The sequence below is a fragment of the Bactrocera dorsalis genome, chromosome 3 (assembly GCF_023373825.1).
Source record: "Bactrocera dorsalis isolate Fly_Bdor chromosome 3, ASM2337382v1, whole genome shotgun sequence".
NCBI lineage: Eukaryota > Metazoa > Arthropoda > Insecta > Diptera > Tephritidae > Bactrocera > Bactrocera dorsalis.
The window spans coordinates 59,015,337-59,040,554 of record NC_064305.1 but is presented as its reverse complement, the minus strand read 5'-3'; the positions used below and the strand labels follow the sequence as shown (position 1 = coordinate 59,040,554).

General features: G+C 38.8%; 1 protein-coding gene across 2 annotated transcripts in view; it reads left to right on the top strand.

Annotated features, from left to right (window-relative positions):
* The window catches only part of LOC105222353 (mucin-5AC), a 43,953-nt gene extending 19,054 nt beyond the window's left edge, over positions 1-24,899 (top strand). The window contains exons 2-4 of one of the 2 annotated variants that reach the window (XM_049451682.1): positions 9,028-9,980; positions 17,067-19,719; positions 19,801-24,899. In XM_049451682.1, coding sequence (XP_049307639.1) covers positions 9,385-9,980; positions 17,067-19,719; positions 19,801-24,027 — 7,476 coding nt within the window. In that variant the 5' untranslated portion in view covers positions 9,028-9,384 and the 3' untranslated portion in view covers positions 24,028-24,899. Of the gene's footprint in view, positions 1-9,027; positions 9,981-17,066 lie in introns of both variants that reach the window. The other variant, XM_049451681.1, reaches the window with a different exon arrangement.
* Positions 24,900-25,218: the final 319 nt, after the last annotated feature.

Sequence of the window (25,218 nt, the reverse complement as noted above, 5' to 3'; positions counted from 1 at the left end):
ACAAATTCTGCAAACATTATATTGTTGCCTTAGGCCGAACTTCGTGAAGATATCTCGTCAAATAAAGAATATTCCTACATGAACTTGCATCCGGATGTACACTTTGTATGGCAGTTTTATGTTAAAATGGTCCAATATCGGCTGTTCTGACTAATTAGTAGCTTCTTTGAAAAAAGGGTTGTATGAAAACCGAACAGTATCTCAAAAACTGCCTGCAGAGAGAAGCATGTCTAAAACAACTTAGCGCGTCATGCTTATCATTTATACTTTTTTATATTTTACTATGCCTCCTATGTTTCTTTCTGGGTTTTAGAAACTTCGTGGTAAATTCAATAAACCCTGTTTGGGGTATATACCCTATATATTCAAAATTCAGCATTTTATGGAAGGACTTTATACAAATGTAACTTAGGTTAGGTTAATCTGGTAAGCCAATAAGCCAGTTTTGGTCCTTTGCGATACCAGATGAAGTTCAGCTGCTGTGTCCAAGAGGAGTAGGAATCGGTTAGAATGTCTGCGCTTGACGCGAATTTTAACAGACTCTGCGGTCTCACTATTGATACCTCTTCCAGTGTATCATATCGTGGGAACCGCAGATGCTTACAGCGTAGTCATGCCAATGCGGGATAAGCATAGGTTTTGGCACAAATTTCTACGATAGAAGTCAGGCGGTCAGAACTGCCAGTTGTTTGCGGAAACGCAACACTTAGAAATTAATCGAAATATGCACAGGTGTCAATAAAGCGCTTTGACCATATTTATTGTGAGATCGATTTCTGCCACCTAACTCCTATTCTCCCCGAAACTATGGCATACAATATACTTCAATTTACAGTATAAAATATAAGGGCATTTTTTACTTCTTTCTTTGTGGCTTTGGTAACTCCTCTATCACATACGAGGTGTGTTCAAAAAGTATCGTGAATTTTGAATTTTCGCGGGTTACGTATATTCGAATTTCGAATTTTTTATGGCGTTATGTTGGTCTCATGTCTATCACTTATGCCGACAAGCTCGGCCATTTTGAATGTTCGTTTAATTGTTGACAGCTGCTTTGCTTGCACGTGTTTTGGATCGTCTTCGATTTTTACCTATCAAAAAAATTGCACCACGATAACGCCCCTGCTCACACATCGTTGCTTGTGCACGACTTTTTGGCCAAAAACAACACACTAATGATGTCGCAGCCACCGTATTCCCCAGATCTGGCTCCCTGTGACTTTTTCTTGTGCCCTAAACTGAAGAGGCCCATGAAAGGACGACGTTACGCTTCTCTTGACGAGATAAAGACGGCATCGAAGGAGGAGCTGAAGAAGATAAAAAATAATAATTTTTTGGAAAAACCATGGCACAAGTGTATAATATCTCATGGGGATTACTTTGAGGGGACAAAATAGATATTCATGAATAAATAAATAATTTTTGAAAAAACACAAAATTCGCGATAGTTTTTGAACACACCACGTATATCATTGCAATAAAAAATTATCCGAAGATCGTGAATAAAACGCAAAATATTTAAATACTTTTTTATATTATTTTTTTCGCCTTCGAACTAATTTTTTTGCTATAATACATTTATGCAAACTATTTTTCTAACCCTCGAAACACTGTCCATAAGCAGTTTTTAATGGCCTTCAGCTCTTCAGTGATTGTTTTTTTTTCGACTGAAAACGGGTTCTTCGAACCGCCAGTTTCAGTTTGCGAAACCCGAAATACACGGACCCAAATATTTTGAATATGATAGGTGATTGATGATATTCATTGCGTTTTTGGCTGTAAATTCGGTCACAATTGTATTTCGATGGAATGGTGCATTATCTTTCAGTAAAATCAATTAATTGTTTTTGCCGAAATCCGGCTGTTTTTGTCGGACGCTCTGGCGCAAACGCCTCAGTACGGCCAAATGGAACTTCTAATTGATGTCTGTCCCTCCCGAACATATTATAGATGCACCAAACTATGAATATCGACAAAGACATTGAACCTGGCCTTGACTGGAGACCTTTTGCTTGACTTTTTTTGGTTTTGGCTTGTTTTTTCCTTTTATTCCAATGATTGTTGAGTTGTCTGCATACCATACTCATAAACCTATGTCACATCGGCAGTCATAATGGTCTCCATGAATGTGAGAACGGAATTCGCACTGTCAAGCAAGCTCAAAGGGAGCTGTTTACAGTACTTTTTAAGAAACATTCAGCTGTATCAGGACGAGTCAAGTAAGAACGCGTTTTAGACTCAAAATATCTATCTAAATCAATTGAACGGACTCGCGAGAGATGTCGAGCTCTCTTTCTATCTCTGTAACACTTGCCTGACGATTTTCAACCACCATATCTTTCACTATTTTAATATTTTCATCAGTAGTAGAGGCCAAAGGTGATCCAGAGCGGGGCATGTCTTCAACGTTATCTCTAATTAACATAAAAACCGTTTTAGTTGTACTTATACATAAACTCTAATTCCAACAAAATTGCAGACCAGTTTGCTTTTGTTTTCCAAATTTCATATTTCTGTTTATTATTACAATTTCTATAAACTTGCGGCAAACTTTTCCAGCAGGTAAAGAATTTGTATACATCCATAGCGAAAAATATTCGTACCTTAATACCTTTGGATTCTATAATAATTTTTAATGGACACACATACACATACTACATATAAATATATAACACTTCACTTAAACAAATGCTGCAAATAAATAAAGGTTTATTTTTAAGCGAAACATTTTTGACAGCAAAGGCTTTCAGCTGTCATTTTAGTATTTTAAATGCGACTACTGTCACTGATTTTAACATATTGTTTTGCATTTAATACCCAAATGACAAACCCAAAAGTACTTTATGTAGATGCGAGCTAAGCGCTGCTGCTGCAGAAGGGTTGAAGATTTGCAGAAAGAAACAAAGCACTAATTTAAGATTCATAAATGCGAGTTTATTTTTATACATGCTATTAAAAGTGACTGGAAAACTATATACATGTGTCAGTTATAGTAGAAATTGCTTTCTCATTTCATAAACGAAAACTGGAAGGCTTTTTAAAGCAACCAACAAATGACAAGAAAAATTGTTGCGTCCATTTGCAATTTATTATAAAGGCAATCAGCTGGAAATGTAAAATTTCAAAGACATTTTAAAGAAACTGTGCTTGAAGTTTCGATTAAAGTTTTGCCTCAACAAAAATTAAATGCTTTCTTTCAACAATCTATCAACAGCTCGCAAGTATACAAAGCCATAACTTGAAAATGCGTTAGCACTAACTAGTTGCAAACCCCAAAATACCTGCAAGCAACTAACGGCAGAAAAACGAAAGAAAACTCAAACGCGTGTGCTGAAATTAAACCGCAAGGCATTTACCGAATACGCAAATCTCTTGCGATGCCACAGACTCAGAGTGCAATCGCGACAGTGCGCCAGTAAGCGGCGGTGGCAATTCGGCGCTTGCAACGCTGCATTGTGGTTGCGTAATTATGTTAATAAGCTTTAGCCAACACCACCAACGCAAACGCATCGCCAGCGTCAGCAGCTCTATTTTAAGCGCACACCCCCACATACACACACACACACACATTGGCGCTGCCACGCCAACTCCTTCGCTGCACACTGGGCTTCCTGTTGCTGCGCTTAATTGCCTACACAGAATGCATTGTATGCGCGACAACAGCAACAATACTTGCAAACAGCTGTGACTGCGGCAACAACAACACTAGCAATAACAAAGACATAAGTATAACATTAGCGGTTTCGCGCAGCGCTCAAGTGTCGAAATCGGACAGATTTGCTTTGGAGTGCTGAAAATTTGTTAGCAAAAAAAAAAAGCGAGCGCTAAGTGGAGATAATATGCCATTTCACTGCTGTGCTCGCGTTCGAAAACTTTGAGACAGTTTTTGTGGTTTGCCTAAATGCTTTTGTCGAGCATGCGAATGTGAGCCTGTTGTTGACAAGCGTGTCGGTGCTTTAATTACTGCTAAGCTCGGTGGATTTTCGACGAGCAACTTGCGTTTAAAACGCGGAAAACTTTAAAATTTTTGGTACGTTTTTGTTGAGTGAAAATAAAAGTCACATTCAGTTTTTTTTTTGTATATTTTTGTTAGAAATAGTGCTTAAAGATCTAAATTAGGTAATATAATAGTATATTGAATTCATGCAACACAACATGGCGTATGAGTAACATCAAATTAGAAAATTTAGCTCGAATAACAAAAATAAAATTTAGTTTGGAATTTTTTTATTTTTATTTTTGGTATTTGAATTACGATTTATAGATTGAAATTAAAATTTGTTACATATTCGGAACTTATAATTATGTACGCTATGGCGTATGAGTAACTTTAAAATTATAAATGTTGATTTACTTTAAAAAGTAGTGTATTTTTAGGCTATACTCCAAATATCGCTTCATACTTGTTAGGTATTTTGAATTTTCTATTTCTCTGAAATATCGTACATGTAAAAACAACAAGCAATCGCTATTTCCAATACTAGTAAGTCTCATTTCAGGCGTTTTAGACCTGTATTATCATTGTGTATGGCCCAAATGACGAACTCCTCTCAAACAATAAAATATAAACTTTTTCTTAAAGCCTAAAACTTCATATGAAATATAGTTGTTTATAGAAACTGAAAAAATACTAAAAAACATACTAAAAAAATACTGTTTGATCTATAACTATATTTGCGCGATTTGCTAAGAGCTGGCGTAACTTATTTATTATTTCCTTTTTTCCAATATTCCAACCAAAAAGTGTTCTTGCGAGGAGTTCTTCTTCATTGTTTTAATATGAAGAAAACCTCAACCAAAAGTCAACTTATTTTGGTGAAAGTTTATGGTGAATGTCATTTAGCTAATCAAACATGTCAAATGTGGCTTGTATGACTTAAAAGCGGCGATTTCGGCTTGAAAAACGACAAAAAAAAGTTCTAAGATAATAAAAAAGTTGAAGTACTACTCGATGAAGATTGTTGTCAATAAGAGTTTGCCGCTCAAGCAAACATTTCAAAACGTTTAGCAGAAGTATACATTAAAAACTGTTTAAATGAGTTAAGCATCCACCCCCTCTTCACGGGAAAACTGGCGCATCCTAATGCCACAGCGCAATTCACCACACCTGTGCTATTGCCCACTAAACAAACAGGATAGACAACAAAAAAGGAGACTTCATTCGATATAGACATTCGCTGACACTGCGCTCGGTCGTCATCATCACCCGGTCCAATTCGCTACGACTGCGACGCGTCAACATCTTGTGCCTCTAACGCGATTATCCGGCTTCTCAATCACCAGCATCGGCAAATCCTTCTCGGAAGTGAAGTCTCACCGCCTAACTCGTCGAGTTTTACAATAATTAACTTTGTAAAATATAAATTTATGCTAAAAATAAATACTAAATGATTGTACATTTTAACCCGTGTGTTTTACTAAAGAATTGTTAAAGTGGTTAGAACTTTTTTGTGCACATTTGGGCAGCAAGTTATTCAAAAACCAAAGAAGTTCGTTGCCAAATGAATTTAAGTCAATAGACATTGAGAAACTATTTTGAATGCAAAAAATACAGAAATAAATCATTTTACATCAACTTGTAACTAGCCGTGAAAAATCCAGCCATTACAACCACTATACGAGTATATACAAAAATCACAAGTAAAACCTTGCAATCTACTGAAATCAACGGCAGCACCGAATATGATTGACGTCAAGATAATGCTCTATATGTGGTGCGATCAGATATACGTGCTGTATTATGAGCTCCTAAAACCGGTTGTAATCATTAATAGAGAACGCTATCGATAAGAGCTCATAACAATCAAGCGAACTATTGCTGAAGAAAGTCCGGAGTTTGCACTTAGACACGAGGCTAGGCTCTTGGTGTAAGATCGTTTAAAAACTATTTGAAAAACGTAGGTAGTCAAGTTTTGTCTCACCCACTTTATAGCTAATACCTTGTCTATTCGGACTACTAATTGTTCTGGATGATGCAGAACTCTCTCACTGGAATACTATTTCAGAATAAGGTATCCAAAACCCCATTTCAATGGACTTCTCATTAACTTTCTATAAAATTACTTACGTGCTCTTACAAAAATTATTAATAAACAATTAAATGAAATTTAAATGCATTTTGTAAGTAAATTAGCAGATTCGGTATCAAAAGGCTTCATTGTTAATGAGTTTGCCACCCTACGGATCAATACAATTATAAAAGATTGGAATAAGTTGTGAAAACATAACAAGTAGCTATCCATAACTGACTTTAACTTACGGTATGTCTGCTTAAAGGCAGTCAACTTTTAAGCATTCATCAATAATGTTGGAAAAGTGGCTTTTGATGCTTTCAACACAACAACAATTAGTTCAAAATGAGCAATATATCACTTCTTCTTCTTTATTGGCATAGACACCGCTTACGCGGTTATAGTCGAGCTTCAGTTGTCCTAATTTTACTTTGCTCAAATAAAAGGACTCAAAATTATACTGAGTACTAATTATATACATATACATATACAATACATCTATAATTGAGTACTCGCTGGAAACCTTAGCCATGCGACGCATTTTATAACATAACTTATGCCACTGACATATCAACTTATTCGATAATTGAAAATTGTTCTATACTGTGCCCAGGTGTAAGGTGACATTGTATTTATTTTGAAAATTCTTTATTTATTCTTCCAAATCAATTTCATCCCCTTCAAAGTAATCCCCTCCCGATGCAATGCACTTATGCCAACGGATTTTCCAATCTTCGAAATACTGGTTGTAGTCACTTTCCGGGATGGCCTTCAGTTCCGTCTTCGCTGCGGCTTGAATCTCCTCTATCGTATAAAAACGGTGTCCCCGGAGCGGTCTTTTGAGCTTGGTGAACAGCCAGAAGCCGCACGGCGCCAAATCAGGTGAATACGAGGGTTGCGGAACGATATGGGTTGAGTTTTTGGCGAAATGATTACGAAGTACGAGGGCAGTATGGGATGGTGCATTATCATGGTGTAAAAACCAAGAATTGTCTTTGCACAATTCCGGCCTTTTTAGGCGGATAGCGTTAAGCAAACGACGCATAACGTTCAAATAATATTCCTTGTTGACTATATGACCGGTTGGAAGGACTTCATAATGCACAACAAGGCGATAATCGAAGAAAACAGTCAATATGACCATGATTTTTGAGCGAGTTTGGCGCGATTTTTTGGGCTCGGCTCTCTTTTGGCACGATATTCGCTCGATTGATCGGTTGTTTCGGGGCCGTCAGCATAGATCTAAGTCTCATCGCCAGGTATAATGCATTTCATGACACGCTGGTAGTCGGAAAGCATCGTTTCACACACTTCAACGCGACGCCTTTTTTCCAAAAAATTCAATGTTTTCGGTACCAGTCGAGATTTGACGCGCTTGAGGCCCAAAATATCCTTCAAAATGGTATTGGCTGAGCCTTTCGATATGCCAACTTCATCAGCAAGGTCTCTAATTGTTAATCGACGGTTTTTCAACACCAAATTTTTAATTTGTTGAACGTGAGCTTCGTCGGTTGAGGTTGATGGTCGCCCTGGACGCTCTTCGTCTTCGACGTTCACGGCCGGCTTGGAACTCACTATACCATTTGTAAACATTTTTTTTAGACATAGCCTCATCACCAAAGGCTTTCTGCACCATCCTCAACGTATCCGCAGCAGAAAATTGATTCCGTAAACAAAATTTTATGCAAATTCTTTGCTCAACAAATTTCGACATCGCAAAAAACGAAAAACTCACTTTTAGCAGCTCACAAAACGACACGTATCTCAAACACTAATGAATATTTTGACATGAAATTTGACATAAATGTGACTGACAGTACTACCAACCCAAAAAATAATTCTCCAAATCCTTCGACGCGCGCAGTTTAAGTTCAAATGTCATCCTTATTTTTTGGGCACATTAGTATATCTAAATGGGGTTTTCTGTTAAAATATTTCAGCTAACCGAAAATGTTGCCTACATTTAGGATGATACATGCGTGACATCAGGGTAGACGATTCTTAAATAATTGTATCTTCTTGATGAAGTTTTTATTTTATTCTGATTAATTGGCTAGTTAATTTATCTACTCCAATACTGTAATTTAATTTACCTGCTCCAACAAACCATGGTGGTGCAGGACTCTGCTAAAATACATTTTGTGCATTGTGCCTACATGCAGGATAATATTGATTACGGATAAATAGAAGGACAAAGAGTTCTAAAAAAGTATAATAAAATAAAATATGTGTGTTATTTCCCATAGCAAAAAAATCATTAAAATTTCTATTTTAAAGAAAATTTGATGGAGACTCTTTCATTCTTTAATATATAATAAGATTTCGAAAATATTTATTTTCCACTTTTTAAATTACACAAAAGTAGATTGTAATATACCTATTATAAATATAAATGTTCATTTGCATAGAAAGCACCGCAGAACGATTAATTTATCATTTGTTTGCAAGCACTTCATTTGTTTTTAATCATCATTTCTTTGACACTTATGTAACTTTCGCGCCTGATAAGCAGCTCGCCAGTCAACGCAGATTAATTTCTATAGCCTATTGACGCGATAACATTGCCGCACAATCCGCAAAAACGGGAAATAATTTGAAAGCATTGAGAACTTCAAACACGGCTGGGTGGTGGTTGGTGGGTCGTTTATGATGCAAATCAGTTACGATAAATACTTTAATGTCAATCAAAGAGATTACCACTTCAAAAACAATGGCGCTGGTAAGCCGATGGCGACGATGGCAGAAAAACAAACAACAATATCGCCATTGGTTGACTAGACAACCAATGTGGCGCGCAAATTTAAGTGTCAAAACTGTTTACATAGGTATTCTGTTGTTGCGCCAATGCTTGGGGGCTTATGTTTGCTTAAGTGCCTCAGGCGCGCGCTGCCTTCGAAGTTTTATCAAGTTTATTTCACTTATTTCGGCAGTAATCAGGTGCTAATGCTTTTTTGTTGTTATTTTTTCACTTTCGCATCACATTAATTAATTTTGGATTTTTTTCTTCTCTTTACAGATTTTCCATTATTTTCAATGTTCTATGAGGACCCAGCTACTAACTTTCCGTACACAATATTTATAAATATTTAATAAGGCAATTGGAGGCGACGAGAAAACGCTTTGTTAAGCACTAACATAAACACGCAAAGACAAAGACAAAGACAACGCAAAGCAGAAGACAACCACCGAAAAATAAAGCAAAATCGACAAATCAAAGCAAGCGGAAATTTAAAAACAAACAAAAACAACAAGCGGTTTTCACAAAGGGAAAAGAATCACACTTTCAGTGTTTTCGTTCGCTTTTTTTGTGAGAGTGTGTGCAAAGTCGAAGGTTTTGTAAGCGCGAGGTCGAATTATCACGACCGCAGCGACAATGCGTCCGAACGTGTTGTGGCTGCTGACAGCTGTCGGCCTGCTAGCGCTGACCACTCAAGCGGCGCACGTGCGACAGGCGAGCAGCAGCAGCGGTAGCATGGCCAGCAGCTATGCAAATGATCCACGACCCGATGCTGTGAACGAGGAAGAGAGCGATACGTTGGGCACTGGTGGTGCTTACGAATTTCGCCTGCCACAACCGCAGATAAACAAACAACAGCAGCAACAGCGTCCGCAGCAGCAGCAGCAGCAGCATAAAACAAAACGGCCCAACACCACCGCCACTTATGTAACCACAACGAAAACGAGCAGCACTAGCAGTAGCAGTGCTGGCAGCACAGCCAAATTGTCGACTAAGCGTCCGACAAGTGCCACCACCAACGCGAGTGGTAACAAAGCGACCAGTGCCACTTCCACCGTCACCACGGCAGCAACTCAGCCAAGTCAACAGCCCGGATTTACATACAATGTTTCGGTAACACCCCAGCAGGCTGCCTACCAGCCAACTACTCCCGGTGTGACTAATGACGAGCCGGCGTCGACCCAAAGCAGTGAGAATGACGATGAATCGTCAAAGAAAATTATCGGCTCCAGGTGAGTGTGCTTTATTTGACACTGAAACTCTTAAGGGTTAGGGGAAAAATTGTAATTGTTTACAGATATTTTAGCGGGTAAAAGAAAAGGGATTACTCTTTAATCATTTTGGAAAAAATTACTCAAACTTAAATGTGAATTTAGTTGTTTTAAAAAGTAGATTCTACATACCCTCAAAACAGAGTTTTTGTATTATATCTTTCCTGGCGGAAAGAGAATTCGAGACTCGAATTCTTTCTTAGATTAACCAGCTAATTAATCATAATAATATGTAGTTATGACTTGATCTTGGCTATAAAAATTATTTCATTGACATTGACATAATTGTAGACTCGAATTCATTCGATTAATCGTCAACTAATTATTCGGATTTATCAGTACTTATGACTTAATTGTAGAGATTATTTGACCCTCGAATGATATTCGCTGTTTATTGTAGAAAATTAATTCGAAACTCGAGTTCTTTCCCTTAATCCTGGACTAAATAATTGGATTAATCAGCAGTTATGACTTAATTTTGACTTTGGCAATAAATACTTTATTCAATTATTTGACTCTCATATGATATTATCTCTTTTCTGTCACAATAAAAGCATTAGTAGATTTAGTAGTAGTAGACTTTCGAATGATATTCTCTCTTTGCGGTAGAATCGAAATTCGATACTCGAGTTCTTTCGATTAATCTTTACGACTTATTCCTGACAATAGAAATTAATCCATTGGTATTTAATATGACTTTCTAATCATATTTTCTCTTTTCTGCAGTGAGATTGTAGAATTGAATTCACTCGATTAATTGTCAACTAAGAAATAACAACTTAAGACTCGAATGCAACTAATTATACGGTTATTAACCAGTAGTTATGACTTAATTTTGACTATTATTCGACACTCGAATGATATTGTCCTTTTCTATAGAAAGAGAAATGGAGATTCGAGCTATTTCGATTAATCTTGAACTAAATATTCTGATTAATCGGTGGTTCTGACTTTTCTTAAACATAAAAATTTAACCATTGGGAGAGGTATTTCGATGATTATTAATAATTCAATTTATTTACTGAGTTATGATATTGAAATTCAATATAAATATATGTTTTTTTTTATAAATTAAGAATAACTAAAATCATCAAAGATCCAAAAGCAACTCCTTTTTTCAAATATACTGAACTCCGAAATATTTGGTCATACTCATAAACCATTGCAATTATTTCATATACTTACCTATACTGCTCTTTCGTAAAGTAATTAACGGTAGTCTGCTCTTGAATACATTCTTTTTATTTTTAGATTTTTTCAACTTGGAAATATGCAAACTTTTTCCTTCACTTTTTCTTCTCTCTTCCGCCCTACCCCTACTACTTTAACTGCTGTAGGTTATGACCAGCGCTCTCGCTTTATCGATTAGCTAAACATTTCGGTTGTTGTGGCAACCCTTCATTATGAATTTATTACCTTTATTACAGCCTGCTTTCAAGTAGCTGGCCAAAAAAAGAAACTCGTGAATGAAAAATAATTGACAAAAAATTTGTTTGGCCGCTTTTAACGATGTGACCTTTTGAAGTTATGAAAATATTCGCATTTTAATTAAGGACAAGAAGATCTACGACGACGCCGGATAGCATAAATAGAATGTAATTTAATTCAGCGGCATCTAAGTCAAGAAAAGAAAAAACTTTCTCAGCGTTTTAGTATAACAGCAGTTTGCGTTTCGAAGTGTTCGTATTTTGCATTTCAGCTTTGTGCTTTTATGGCTTAGCAAAAGGGCGCTTTCATATTTAAAGTAATGCGAAATGTATTTTTAAGTTAATAACAAACTTTTCGTTCAAGTTTGAATCTTTAATTGGGGATATTTTGTGAATATCGAATGGAATTCTGAACACTAAGGCGGTAAATCATTGAAAAAGCAGCAGCTCTCTCATGAGTGTGCTCAGCGCATAGCAATTGAATGTTAAGTTCTCGCCCACTTTATTTATTATTTATTGAGCTTCCTAAAATATTAATTCAATATCTTTCCGCTTTCTCTTGCCTAGCAAATAATTATCCAAAATCCTCCTAAAGTCAGTATTTGCAACAATTATCACAAATGCAGTAATTACTTCGTATTCTATCACTGCCATCAGTATTCTAGTTCACAGTTAAATGCTTTATTTTCCCGTTACTTTACAGCTTATGACAAAATTTTTCATTTAGATTCGCCCATCATACCAATGATACTGCATACATACATTCCAACATATGTGACCTAAATACAAGAGATGTGAAATTTCACAAATTGAAAGCCTAGCTTAGACCATAATTGAAATAGAAGCAAAAACACAAAAAAAAATCTACTCGTAGGATTCGCATTCATATTTAATCTGTCATGTTGATCTAGTCGCGAATCAGAGAGCTCGCACTCGCACACGCGCCTAACAAATAGGCGCACACAACCGCCATCAACCGCAGAATGGCAGTGCCCTTATGGCGTACTGAGTTCATCTATGTATGTAAATTGGTATATGAAATTGCAATGTAGCGGCGATGCGAACGCAAACTACTCATGAATATGTAAAATGTTTGAGAAAATTACGCTTGTGGTGTCGATGCTGATGCTGGGCGCTGGCAACCTAATGGAATGCATGCGCACGCGTATTATTTGATTTGCCCAAAAGCACAGTATCGAATTTCTGAATTTCAGAAACTGGTCACCCACAGATATGCGCTCATTCGTGAGCGACATGCGAGTACACTGCCGCATATGACCGTGCAGTATGGCATTCAAAAGAGTGCGTGCCTGTGGTGCAATGTAGGATGGTAGTAGAAAACTGTCACATTTGGAAAATTGAAATCGATGTCGCAAACAGTCAACTTTTTATTAGTACATGAGAATTATGCATGCAACTGCTGGAGTATAAAAAACAAATGTCAAAATGTTTGAGGTTTAGCTTAAAACTACCGAATTGTTTAGACATCATTTTTTTATAGATTTTTCTATAGCTCGCCATTTTAAGAGAATTAAAATCACTTTTCTTGTCGTCAATAAGAGGATAGTTACAGCTTGCAGGATCACCGTTGTGTCATGCAACGGGGCTTGGCTCTGGGAGAAACACGCACATTGTGAGGGAGGATTTGTTGCGCTTTATTTCATATTTTTAGCTTTCGACATGAAAATATGGTTGTATGATGTGCTTTAAAGATGATGTGATGCAGTAATAATATAATCGGTTTTGAAGTATTTAATCGACATTTATGATTTTTTATGCTCTCTAAATAATACATCTCGATGCGACGTAATGAACCAAGCATTGTAGCTCAGATCTATTAAGATCACATTTATTAAGTTAGAGCACATGCCATGTGAGCATATTTTATGTACCGGCGTACCGTTTTTTGTGAAAATGAAGTCCTAATTTTAAATGAGAAAGTAAAACAAAAATTATTTAAAGTACTAACCACTGCTTTTACACATTTTAACCACCTTTCTGGCAATTTCCTCCATTGAAGCAAACCAAACCCAATTTTCAGCTTCTGTGTGGCAATAGAAGTGCTGCTCAACCAATGCTTGTCCCATCGACGAAAACAAATTGTAGTCGAAGTCTGGTGTATAAGTCGGGTGGAGTAGCAGCTTCCAGCTAGGTACTTTGATTGTATATTGAACCGAGTTTGCTTTGTGTGAATGTGCATTGTCGTCTATAAAAATTACTTTGGCGTGTCTTTGGGCCCAGGTGTTACAAGCTCATGATATACCGCAGCCTTCTGATCTCACCAAACAAATGACATTGCCTTCTTACCAAATCGATCTTTTCTTGTGGTCAATGTTGATGGTTGTCCCCGGTCAAACCATGATTTTCTCCATTTAGGATTCTTAAAATAAATGCATTTTTCATCGGTAGTGACAATTTGATGCAAAACTGATTTTATTTCGTGTCTTTGAAACAAAATTTCAGAAATCTTTTTTCGGTTTTCCATTTGTCTTGACTCCAAGTAGCATCTTCATCCAATATTGCCTGTAGTTCGGCGTCTTAGAACTTTATGATGGTCTTCACGTTCTTCTTCTTCATTCTTTGCATCAAAATTCTCATCTCTGAAACCTTGAAAACTGGTTTACAATAAATGTTCTTTTCGGATACATTTGTATCCTAACGCTCACTTCATACCGCTGCATCGGTATTTAAATACATTTTTTATATGATGTGATGTAATATATGTATCTATCACGAAAATTCACAATTTGATGTAATTACGAAATGCTTTGTAAATAAAGGTGTGTTAAATGATCTTAATTTCCGTGATGTGACATTATTGCATGTGGGCTGATTTTACTTGATATGATGTGATGTTAAATGGTTTCATATAATGTGATGTTGGACTACCAGGTCACATATTTTTTCAAGAAGATTTTTTGTTCGAAGTGACCGTGTAAGCTGTGTCTTAGCCAATAAAGCAGAAATAGCATTTGATCTTACTTTTACGATGTGATGTGATTACATGCATATGTATTTTTTAATGCGATGTGATATGATATAAATGATCGATATGAATTTACTTTTCATGATGTGAGAATATTGAATGTTATCTAATATGTATTACTTGATGTGATGCGATGTGATGTGAAAGGGTAAGTTACATATGATATTATGTTTGATTACCAAGTAAGATTTTTTTTCGAGATGCTATTTTGTACGAATTGAGAGCATTTATTTTTATTTTCTCTTACCTTCATCATATTTTTATGATGTGAATTCATGCGGCGTAACAAATATTTATTAATGCGATGTGATATGATACACATGATCCACATGATGTAATATACAATTTTGTGTTACGAGAATAATTGGTGTAAATGCAAAATATTGCGTGTAGCAAATATTGGCATATGTTATATTTATATGTGATGTCAATTGATGTGATGCTGCGTCAAATGTTACAGTATCATATGATATCTCATCATAATCACATGCTGTATAATGAAATAAAATAGTATATTTTTATGGAATAGAAAACAGTTTAAGAGTTAAAATAGAGATTTTTGGCAAAACGTGATAAATCACATCTTTTGTTCATAAGAAGTTGATAGAAATCGACATCACATCATTTAGTGATACGATGAACTGGAGCGCTACAAGTAAACTTTTTTATCACATATAAATAGTTGATCGGATGATGCCATCTGTGGCGACAGATCAAGAGAAGCCATAAAACTATTTTTATGGCTTTTGACATCAGAACATCATCATGTTATCGGATGATCAAATCAGAAATACACTAATTGAAAATTTATTTCAAATGTGTGCAGATCAGATAATCAAACGACGCAAGGATGTATTGAAAGTAGGTTTTGTGCTCTCTTGCTCACATCACATAAAAGCAAACCTATGCCGAGTTATTTCAAATCAGTTGCCCAGCTGATCAGATTAGTTAGCTTGGCGATGTGATAACACATTTTCATCGCATCTAAAAGTTAAATGTCGCCTATTGGACCAGCTGCATAAGAGAATCAATAAAATGACCACGCAGATATTGTATATATATGTATATTTAAGGTTTGTATACGAATGTATACATATATACCCTACAATAAGCAATAAATGTCCACTGCTTTACGAATATGCGGTATACAAGTGAAAATGGTTAAGATTGAAAACCAAATTAACAAAACTTTTATTTCAAGATGACACAGAGGCTATTTCGAGAAGTAGTCATCCCCCTTTTTATTTTATTGTTAGACTACCAAACTACTCAAACACATCACTGCTCCATTACAATCGAAAAATAGAAGCCTCCCATTAATATTCCCAAAGTCTCACTTTTGATATGCACTTTGTTGTCCAGCTTCCAAAGTATGAGTGATGATGAATATAGTATTTCTAAATAAGTAAGTTAATATTTCACTTCTCAAAGTCATTGAGCAGCTGTAAGCTTACGTTGTGACTAATGCCTCGAATATTGACGCCATTAATTTATTTGCCAAATACCCAGCAGAATAACATAAGTTATAATCTGCACAATTTGCACAATCAATTTACGGAAAATATGTATGCAAATAACGCTCTTGAGTAGCTTACACACTGACTTATACGCTCGCAGCGAAATATAAATTGTATTTTGCATGCTGCCAAATAATTCAATAAAAATCATTTGTCCAAATGCAGCTACCAAAAATATAGTTTATCGCACTAACAAGCAGTTATGCACAGTTATTCCATCAGACAAACAAAATGTGCTACTCCCACTACGTTGCCTTTGCAATTGCATGTGCATGGCTGTGTGTGTGAGTGCGTCGTGTGATGTGAGCAGAAAATGTGTGCTAATGCAACGGTATTTATCACTTGCTGCTACTGAGCTTAGCACTTTTGCACACATACACACACAAATACATTATTCAACAGCAAGATTATGCAATTTTATTTGTGCTAGATCATAAGCGCTCAGAAGTATGCAACGATATAAATGACATCAACTCAAAATCACCGTAAATATTCAGTCACACGTGATAAATTGAAGCTTATAGAAATATTGAAGCATTAAGTGATGCTTAGAAATGTGAAAACGTATATTTGAAAAGCGTCAGTGAAAAATGATGGTCGGATGTTATGTTAGCTGAATACTAATAACTGAACATCTAAGCAAAAAGATATGTTTTTACATAAAACGGCTCATTTTGGCAACTTAAGGTCAAAATACTTCTTTTCTCAGGATTGCTACCAACAAAGCTTACATTTTTTGTTCTCACCTTGTCCTCAAAGCTAATATAATATGAAGTTATAAAGTTATTAACTCCGAAAGCTTCGAAAAATTAAACGTCTTCAAAATGAGTATGGATTTATTGACTGTTAAAACTCCCAAGAACTACCTTGCGCTACCCTAAGTATACTTCATTTTCTGCCTATGCGATTAGTTTAGAACTCAATGAAACGTCGTTCAAAACCATTAAGGTACCAAATACTTATATATTTCAAAGTTTTTTCATAATTCTGCAATACTTTTTCTCTAGTTTAGTTCTAACTTTTTACTAAAACGCACTTTCTTTCTTACTTCCACTCCTAATTTTCCCTTCATACTTATAACAAATCACTAATGTCCCCTTTCCTCTCCTATTTACAGTGTCGTCACATCCGTTTCGGTCATACTCAACGGCAACGAACCCGAGTTCACTGACGCCTTGGGCCACAAAGTGCCCAAACCGCAACCCTCACTGCAGGTGGCCAGTCCGATTGATCTACTCAATCCCGATCGCTACGAGTTCTACACGTTCGATGAGAATGGCGAACTGGTGAAACGTCTCATGACCATGGAGGAAATACAGAGTATTGTGGCAAATGGCGATGGCGAAAATTCATCCATCGTGCAACATATGCCAGTAGGCGACCGTGAACCGGAAAAGAATGTGCAGGATATTGTCGATAGTGTGCAGAATGTGTTGAATAAGGAGGTGGAATCGAATAAGAACATTTCAAAGGATGCGTTACCGCCGTTGGATACGCCGGATGTGACCTCATCTTGGTCAATGATTTTGCCAGCGATTTTCGGTAATGGCGGCAGTGATATTTTCCCACAGCAAAAGCCACAACAAATTGTCATGACACCGGACTCCGAGTTGCTGGAGGCCTCAACAACTGCCGCACCGGTTACGCATGCCACCAAACGACCGAAACCGAACAAGCGCAAGCCGGGACAGAAACGTAAGCCAACTACACCGAAGCCCACTACAACATCCACCGCTGTGACACCGCAGGTGGTGCAAGAAGAACTTGGTCCAAATGAGTCTGTCTACACCGGCATGCAACAGTACCAAAATGTCGCTGCGAATATGCAGCAATTTGATGGCTTCTCACAGCTGCAGATGCAACCGATCTACCACAAACTGCCCGAATACACAGACGTGGATACGACAACGCGCCGCGTCTTCCTAAATAACCAAGAAATCATACAAAGTGCAACGACAGCCCATCCAACAGTGGCAACAGACAAGGAAGAATTGCATGAGGGTTATGGCAAGCGACCGCCAGTTGTTGTGCATAAGCGTCCAGCGGCGCCTCATCGTAACAAGACTCCGAACGGTGAGCAGAATGATAGTACGACTAAAAAGCCGCAAGGTGGTCATAACAAACAGAAGATAAAGAAGAAGCCAACCACTACGACAACACCGGAACCAACCACCACCTCAACAACCACACCAGAGCCAACAACGACAACTACTACGACGACAACAACAACAACAACCACCACTACAGAGGCACCAACAACTACTACCCCAGAGCCGATTACTAGCACAACCACGCCGAGACCAAGTTCTACAACACCCAAAAAGAAGAAGAAGAAACCCACACGTCAACCCGGTCAAGGCAATGGCAAACCACATCAAGCTGCAGATAAGCGCAAACCGGCGACTGGTAAGCCACGTCCCACTGTAGGTAATAAGCATCCAACAGTCGCAGATGTGCCCGCGCCGGCACCAGCAACCGTTGAGCCCACAATCAGTAAGCATAATACCACTGTGAGCCACAAGCCAAACAAAACTCGGCCACGTCCGCACAAGAAGCCAATAACTACTACTACTACCACACCGGAACCAACTACAACAACGCCAGAACCTACAACAACAACCACTACTACGACAACAACCACTACTACAACGACAACCACTACACCAGCACCCACCACAACCACAACAACACCAGAACCTACAACAACAACAACTGAAAATACGTTAATCGTGGAGCACTTCCCAGGTTATCATCCAATACATGTCAAGCCTTCACATGCCAACAAGCGGCCTGGTGTTTCGAGCTACCCGCTACCACACTACAAACCCGTACACCCTGGACATCATGATGCTGTTGAAGCTGACAAAACTGATGAACAATCAGACTATGGACAAACCAAACGTAAACCGCTGCCATCACTTGCACAAATCCAACAACAACACCATAAGCCGTCGTTGGATGATCAGCATACCATGACGGCCTTCGATCAAATAATGGAATCGCTCAAACAAGAACTAGCAAACGAGAATACTGAGGCCGATATCAACGAGTCTAGTGCTTCTGAGAAACGGCCTGTCGTAGATGAACCATCATCAGTGGATACGCACAAGGAGCCTGTGAATATTGAGTCAACATCCTTCGATAGTTCTGCAGCCATCAATACTGGTAGCATTGAAGGCGGAGCGCTTAAAGAAGAAAATGTCAATGCAGTGGACACAGTAAGCGTGGAACAAGAAGAAATGACTATAGTGGAGGATATCACGGAAGAAACACCATTAATTACAACAATACGTCCACCAACCTTAGCTGCGACATCCGAGGAGACGATAAAGAAGACAACTGCTGCACCTATAATAGAGAATACAACTGAGAAGTTCACCGAACAAGAGTTAACAGACACCACAAATCTTTCGGAATATTCTGCTGAAGAAAAAGAGAAGGACGAAAATGAAGCAGCAGGAACGCTGATACTTGAAGACAAGCTTACAGATAAGGACGAAGAAGATTCGGCTCATGTTGTTAAGTTTGAACCGCTTTACGCTGATGTACAAGAACCCATTGTAAACAACGTTCAAACAACAACTGCACCCCACTACGAGACCACACTCAGCACAGTTGATGACAACAATGATGACACAACTGTAGTAGAAGTCATCGACGAAGTAAATGTCGATAGCAGTACCGAGTATCAAATACCCATGCTGCCAGTGACACACAAAGTTGATACCCTGATTGCAGAAAACCCCTTAACCACGGAACCACCACCACAGGTAGCCGATCTTAAACCATTCTTAAATATGGATATGTTAAAACCAACTGATCAAATAAAAATGTCTGAATTCCAAACGCAGGCGGCTACCGTAGCTTCAACGCTGGTCGATGGCACGAATACAATTGCTGCTGATCAACTCATGAGCTCCAATGAGACGCGCAGCGAAATTGACTTCCTCTTATCTGATGTGTTACAACAAATGGCCGAAGTGGAACCGGATCCATACCGCCCCGATCCAATGGAAGATGGTAATCGTTTAACGAACTTTGCACAACTGAACACATCTTTCTTACTGAAACCAGATCCAGCAGCATTAGATGACAATGTGCCAGCATACGGCAATATGCCCGCAACGATCAGCACAACGCAAGCGCCACCTGCCAAAGAATCGGTTGACACACACTCTGCGGAACCTTTGTTAGTGCCAACGCCAGCTCCAGTTAAAGAACTCGAAAACGAATTGACCACAGAAGTTGAACCTGCTCCGGTGGCCTCAACATATGCCTCTAAGGAAGATGACAGCTTGAATGAAGGGAAACCCGCTATACCGGCAGATAGTAAAGAGAAAATAGAAAAGGGGCACGAAAAGGAACACAAAGCCGAGCTATCGCTGGAGAATATGGAAGGAAACGAGGCCGGTATGGATTACGTTACTACAGAAAGATACGTGGTTGTAGATGAAACGGAAATAGAAACTAATAGTTACGAAAAGGAGGCGACAGAAGAGAGCGCAATACATGAACTAGTTAATGCTGACACAACAGAGCAAAAACAAACAGATCAGGTTGAGAGTATGGAAAAAACCGAAGAAACTAAGATTGAGGGAGTTCGACCAGACGAAAACCCCACTATGAAACCTCAAGTACCATCTCTTTCTGAAATTTATGCCACACAACAACAACAAGAGAATACTGAGGATATGTATGAAACAGAGCAAGATAAGGAACCCATTCAGCAGTCTGCAGAAGCTGGAAACTCTGCAGAGCCGCTTCACGAGGCTGAGACAATTGTTTTGGCGGAACAATTAAGTGCCGAAGGCCCCAATGAAGAAAAGAAGGAAGAAATGACAAGTGCTGAGGTTATTATAACAGAAATAGAGGATACTAATCATACGGATATGTATAAACCCAGCGAAGTTAATGAAGATTCTCATGAATTGGCACAAACAGATCCGGAACAAATGGAGCTAATAACAACAACAGAGAAATATGAGGTCCCAACTGAACAGATTTCAATGGATGAAATAGTACAGTCGGCTTCTACAGAAGAGGAGAAATTATCTGAAGAACAAGGCACTCCGCAGAAAGTTGAAGAATCGTCCAGTAAAATGGAAGAGGAACATCAATCAAACACTCAGGATGTGCAGACACCAGAGGTGACAGACGAAGCTATCGAAACGCAAACTCAAGTCGTTGAACAAGTGGAACTACCAAATGAGGACCACAAAGAGGATACTAGTGAAGCATATGTAAGTAGCACATTAGAAACTACGGACACACCCAATGCTACCGACATGAGTGAAAGCGACAACAGCGGGAAAGATAGTGCTGAAAAGGAGGTGAACGAAAACAACTCCGACGAGAGAGTTACTGAGAACTTAGAAGTCTCTGAAGAAAAAGAGACTAACGAAAAAGAATCGCTGGAAAAAGAAGCTAGTAATGATGTTACCACAATCACACCAATTCTCATCAATACCGACACTACAGCTGAGGAAACAAAAGATGCTACAGCTGAAAAAGTCTCTACGGAGGCACTTGTAAGCTCAACAGAAAGGGAAACTGATAGTACCGAAGAAGATAGTGTGACTAGCGCCGCCAACTTGCAAATACAATACACAAATGCTCCAACAACAATAAAACATGAAACAGATGAATTAGAAGAACAAGTCAATAGCAAAGAAACAGTCGGAAGCGAGGCAACAACGGTGGCACCAGCGGAAGAAAGCGCTACAACAGTCAGAACCGAAGATGAAGAAGAAAATACTGGTAATGAACCCGAAGTAGCCACGGATGTTACGGTTTTAATTTCCGATGAAATAGATAGCACCGAATCGGATGAAGACCCGTATATTAAACTTGGCGAATCTACTATCAAATACAGTGAAGAAACAAATAATGTCAATACATCTGGCGATAGCATTATTCTCGAGCAAGACACCACAAGCGATGAGAGTACTGATATTGAGCTTACCTCACCAACGCTACCACAGCCAATACAACAAGATGTGGTAGAAACGACTAAGCCTGAAGATGAGGACTCGACCGAAGACTCGGAAGAGGTATCACAGTCTGGATCAACTGAAGCAGAATCTGCAGAAACTACAGATGGAGATATGGCTTTGGACAATAAGTCAACTGTTTCGGAACTTATCGTCTCTACTGAACAAATTACACTTCAAACCACAGCTAAACCTATCCATACATTTGTAGCACAACAACGGCCTCAAATGCCACAGCTCAACTATGACCGTCCCGATCCACAAAACACCGCTGACACTGGTGACCTTACAGCTTACATTATACCAAAATTCCCCACCAGCCCTGCACTTGCTGCTACCTCAACAACAACGGAGAAAGCATCGCCTTCCACAACAGCCAGTAGCACGACTACAACAACTTCCACCACTACAACGACAACAACGCCAAAACCAGCATCCACTACAACTAAACGGGTACATACACTCAAACCCGTGTCTTACTACAACAAGCAGACCGGCATAAACGCGCCCAAGCCTGCCGAACCTACGAAAGTCATACCCTACTCGGCCAATACCGCTCAACAGCGACCAATGCAACGTCCAGCACAACTGAACAATTTAATGGCTACTTCTACACAAGCTACCCGGCCACCTGTAAAGATGGAGCCGAGCCCATCGAACTCTAAAGGGCTCGAAGCATCCACAGCTAATTTAGATGAAGATCTGCAATCTTTCGTTAAACTCTGCAACGAATTGGCATTTAGCTATTGGAAATCTATTACTTCGGAGAAAATCAGCTCGGCGCGCAGTTTGGTGATGTCGCCATTTGCTTTAACATCGATGCTCTCAATGGTTTTCCTCGGTGCACGTGGCAGCACATCAGGCGAAATGAACGAAGTGCTGAAGTTGGATGACATGGTCACCTTCAATCCACATTTAGTCTTCCGAAATATCACCGACTCTGTTGAACGCGCCACCGATAGTGACATTGCAACAACCGCCTTCGTACGTGAGATCTTCAGCGATCGTTCAAATGGAAAGATATTACAATTCTTCAAGGAAAAGACACAACAATTCTACTCGGGACATGTGGAGGAAGTGAACTTCCATGTCGTGAACGATGTGATACGTCGTCGTACGAATCTGTTAGTGAAACGTCACACCATGGGCAAAGTACTGGAGTATTTGCGCACAAACAGTCTCTGGGTGAATGGACCACTGGCCACAATTTCTGCCAATCTTTTCCAAACCGACTGCAAACATGGCTCAACACAGTTGACTGACGGCGAAATGTTCTTCCAAGTACACCCCTCGGTACGTCAACGTCGTTTGATACCCATACCGGCCGTGTTGTACAAGAGCGGCTTCACCGCTGGCTATGAACCCAAATTGGACGCAACAATTGTGGCATTCGGCAGCATACAGGACACCGTGAGCACAGTTTACGTAATGCCCGGTCATCAGAGCGCGCTTTCGCCAGCCGAAAGTTTGGAACGACTTGAACGTGAGCTTGTTGAGCAGGCTTTCAGCAAGAATGCTTGGAGTAGTGTACTCACCTCGCTGATGGACCGCCCCGGCATGGAAGTACAGCTACCGCGTTTCTCACATAGATCCTTCGTAAATGCCTCCTTAGGTTTGCAGAAGATGGGACTGAAGGGCTTGTTCAAGTCCGATTTTGCAGATCTGCGTGGCCTCACCGGTTCTGCCAATCGCGACATCTACCTATCCGACGTCATACAAATCAACACTTTCAGCACTTGTGGTGAGGAGAAGATTGGCGATCACCATCATGTGGAAATGTATCCAGCGCCACCATTACGTAAACGAAACAAGGATTTGGGCGCAAATGATGATGGTGCCTATGATTCGTCTGAAGCGGTTATCGACTTCGGTTCGCTAGTGCATGAGTCAGCGCTGGGACGTGGCTTCTATGACGATCTACTAGACCCGAAATATCTTGAACTGCCACTTTCACTGCGTCCACGACAGGCACGCGTACCGGACGCGCCACGTCTACGCTTCGACAAACCATTCCTCTATTTCGTTCGTCACAATCCCACTGGCATCATACTCTTCATGGGTCGCTTCAATCCTCGACTGCTGCCGTGAAGCGTACGCAATGCTAACGGCAGATCGTCGCGCTTTATGCGCATGCGCAATTTTTTTTTTTTTTGACTCAGAAGACTAAGAATTATGTTAGACGAAAATATAGTAAACAGCAAATGTTAGGCAATTCATTTAACAATATTTGAGTGCACATACACTCACACATACTTCCATATGTTTGGTGTGAAAACCTTTAACTCTACGTGCTTGTGTCCGAACTAGCGTTTTTGTTAACGAGCATTTTCGTAGGTCGAGCGCAAATTAGAGAAATTTTATTTAAATTTTTTATTTTATTATTTTATTTATTATTCGTTTTTGTTTTTGAGAGCTTAGCATTTACAATAAAATAAATTATTTTAATCGTGTGACGCTGAGGAGAGCAAAACTGTTGTGTTTGTTGTGCCTTAATCTCGTATCACACGCACAACCCGAATTGGATTCGAGATTGATGCGCGACATGCAATTCGTTGCCGAAACTTATTTGTACGCTAGATTTATAAGTTGTACTTTAACTTTTTTCTATGCAAATTATTGTTAATTTAATTTTTATTTTAATGTTTTACTATTATCGATAATACGAAGCACACTCACTAAGCTATTATCACTTAAGTTATTGTCATGGAAACGCGGAAGCAAATACGAAAGCATAGGTATACAACTATGCATAAAAATATTTTAATATTTATGGAGTTTTGGAGGTGAAGAATTATGGTTTCTGTTTTGCTTATAAACTTAGTAAAAGGTATAGCAGTTATAGTCTATAAATACAGATATGCCTTTAAGACGCATTTACGAAAGTGTTTATCCATAAGTAATCATGTATTTATACAAGTAAATAACTGTATGTCATAACAAGGAGTTTCAAATAAAACACAAATATTATATAAATAAATTACATATATTTTATTTCTAATATGTGGTAACTACATAGAAGCGCTTAAGCAGCACTAATCACTGTTCTCACGTCGGATGGGCCTACGTAACCGGAACGTAGCTGAAATGTAACTGGAACATAACCGAAAAGTAATCAAACATAGCTGGAACATCACCGGAAGATACCCGGGGTCTTATCTGGTAAGACATGTTAACTCGGCAGAACTGTGCCGCTGCGACAACATCCTTGCTTTGCTTGATTATTCACACTTTAAGAACGAACCGAAGAAAGAGTATTTCAGATTTGACGTTTCGCTTTCT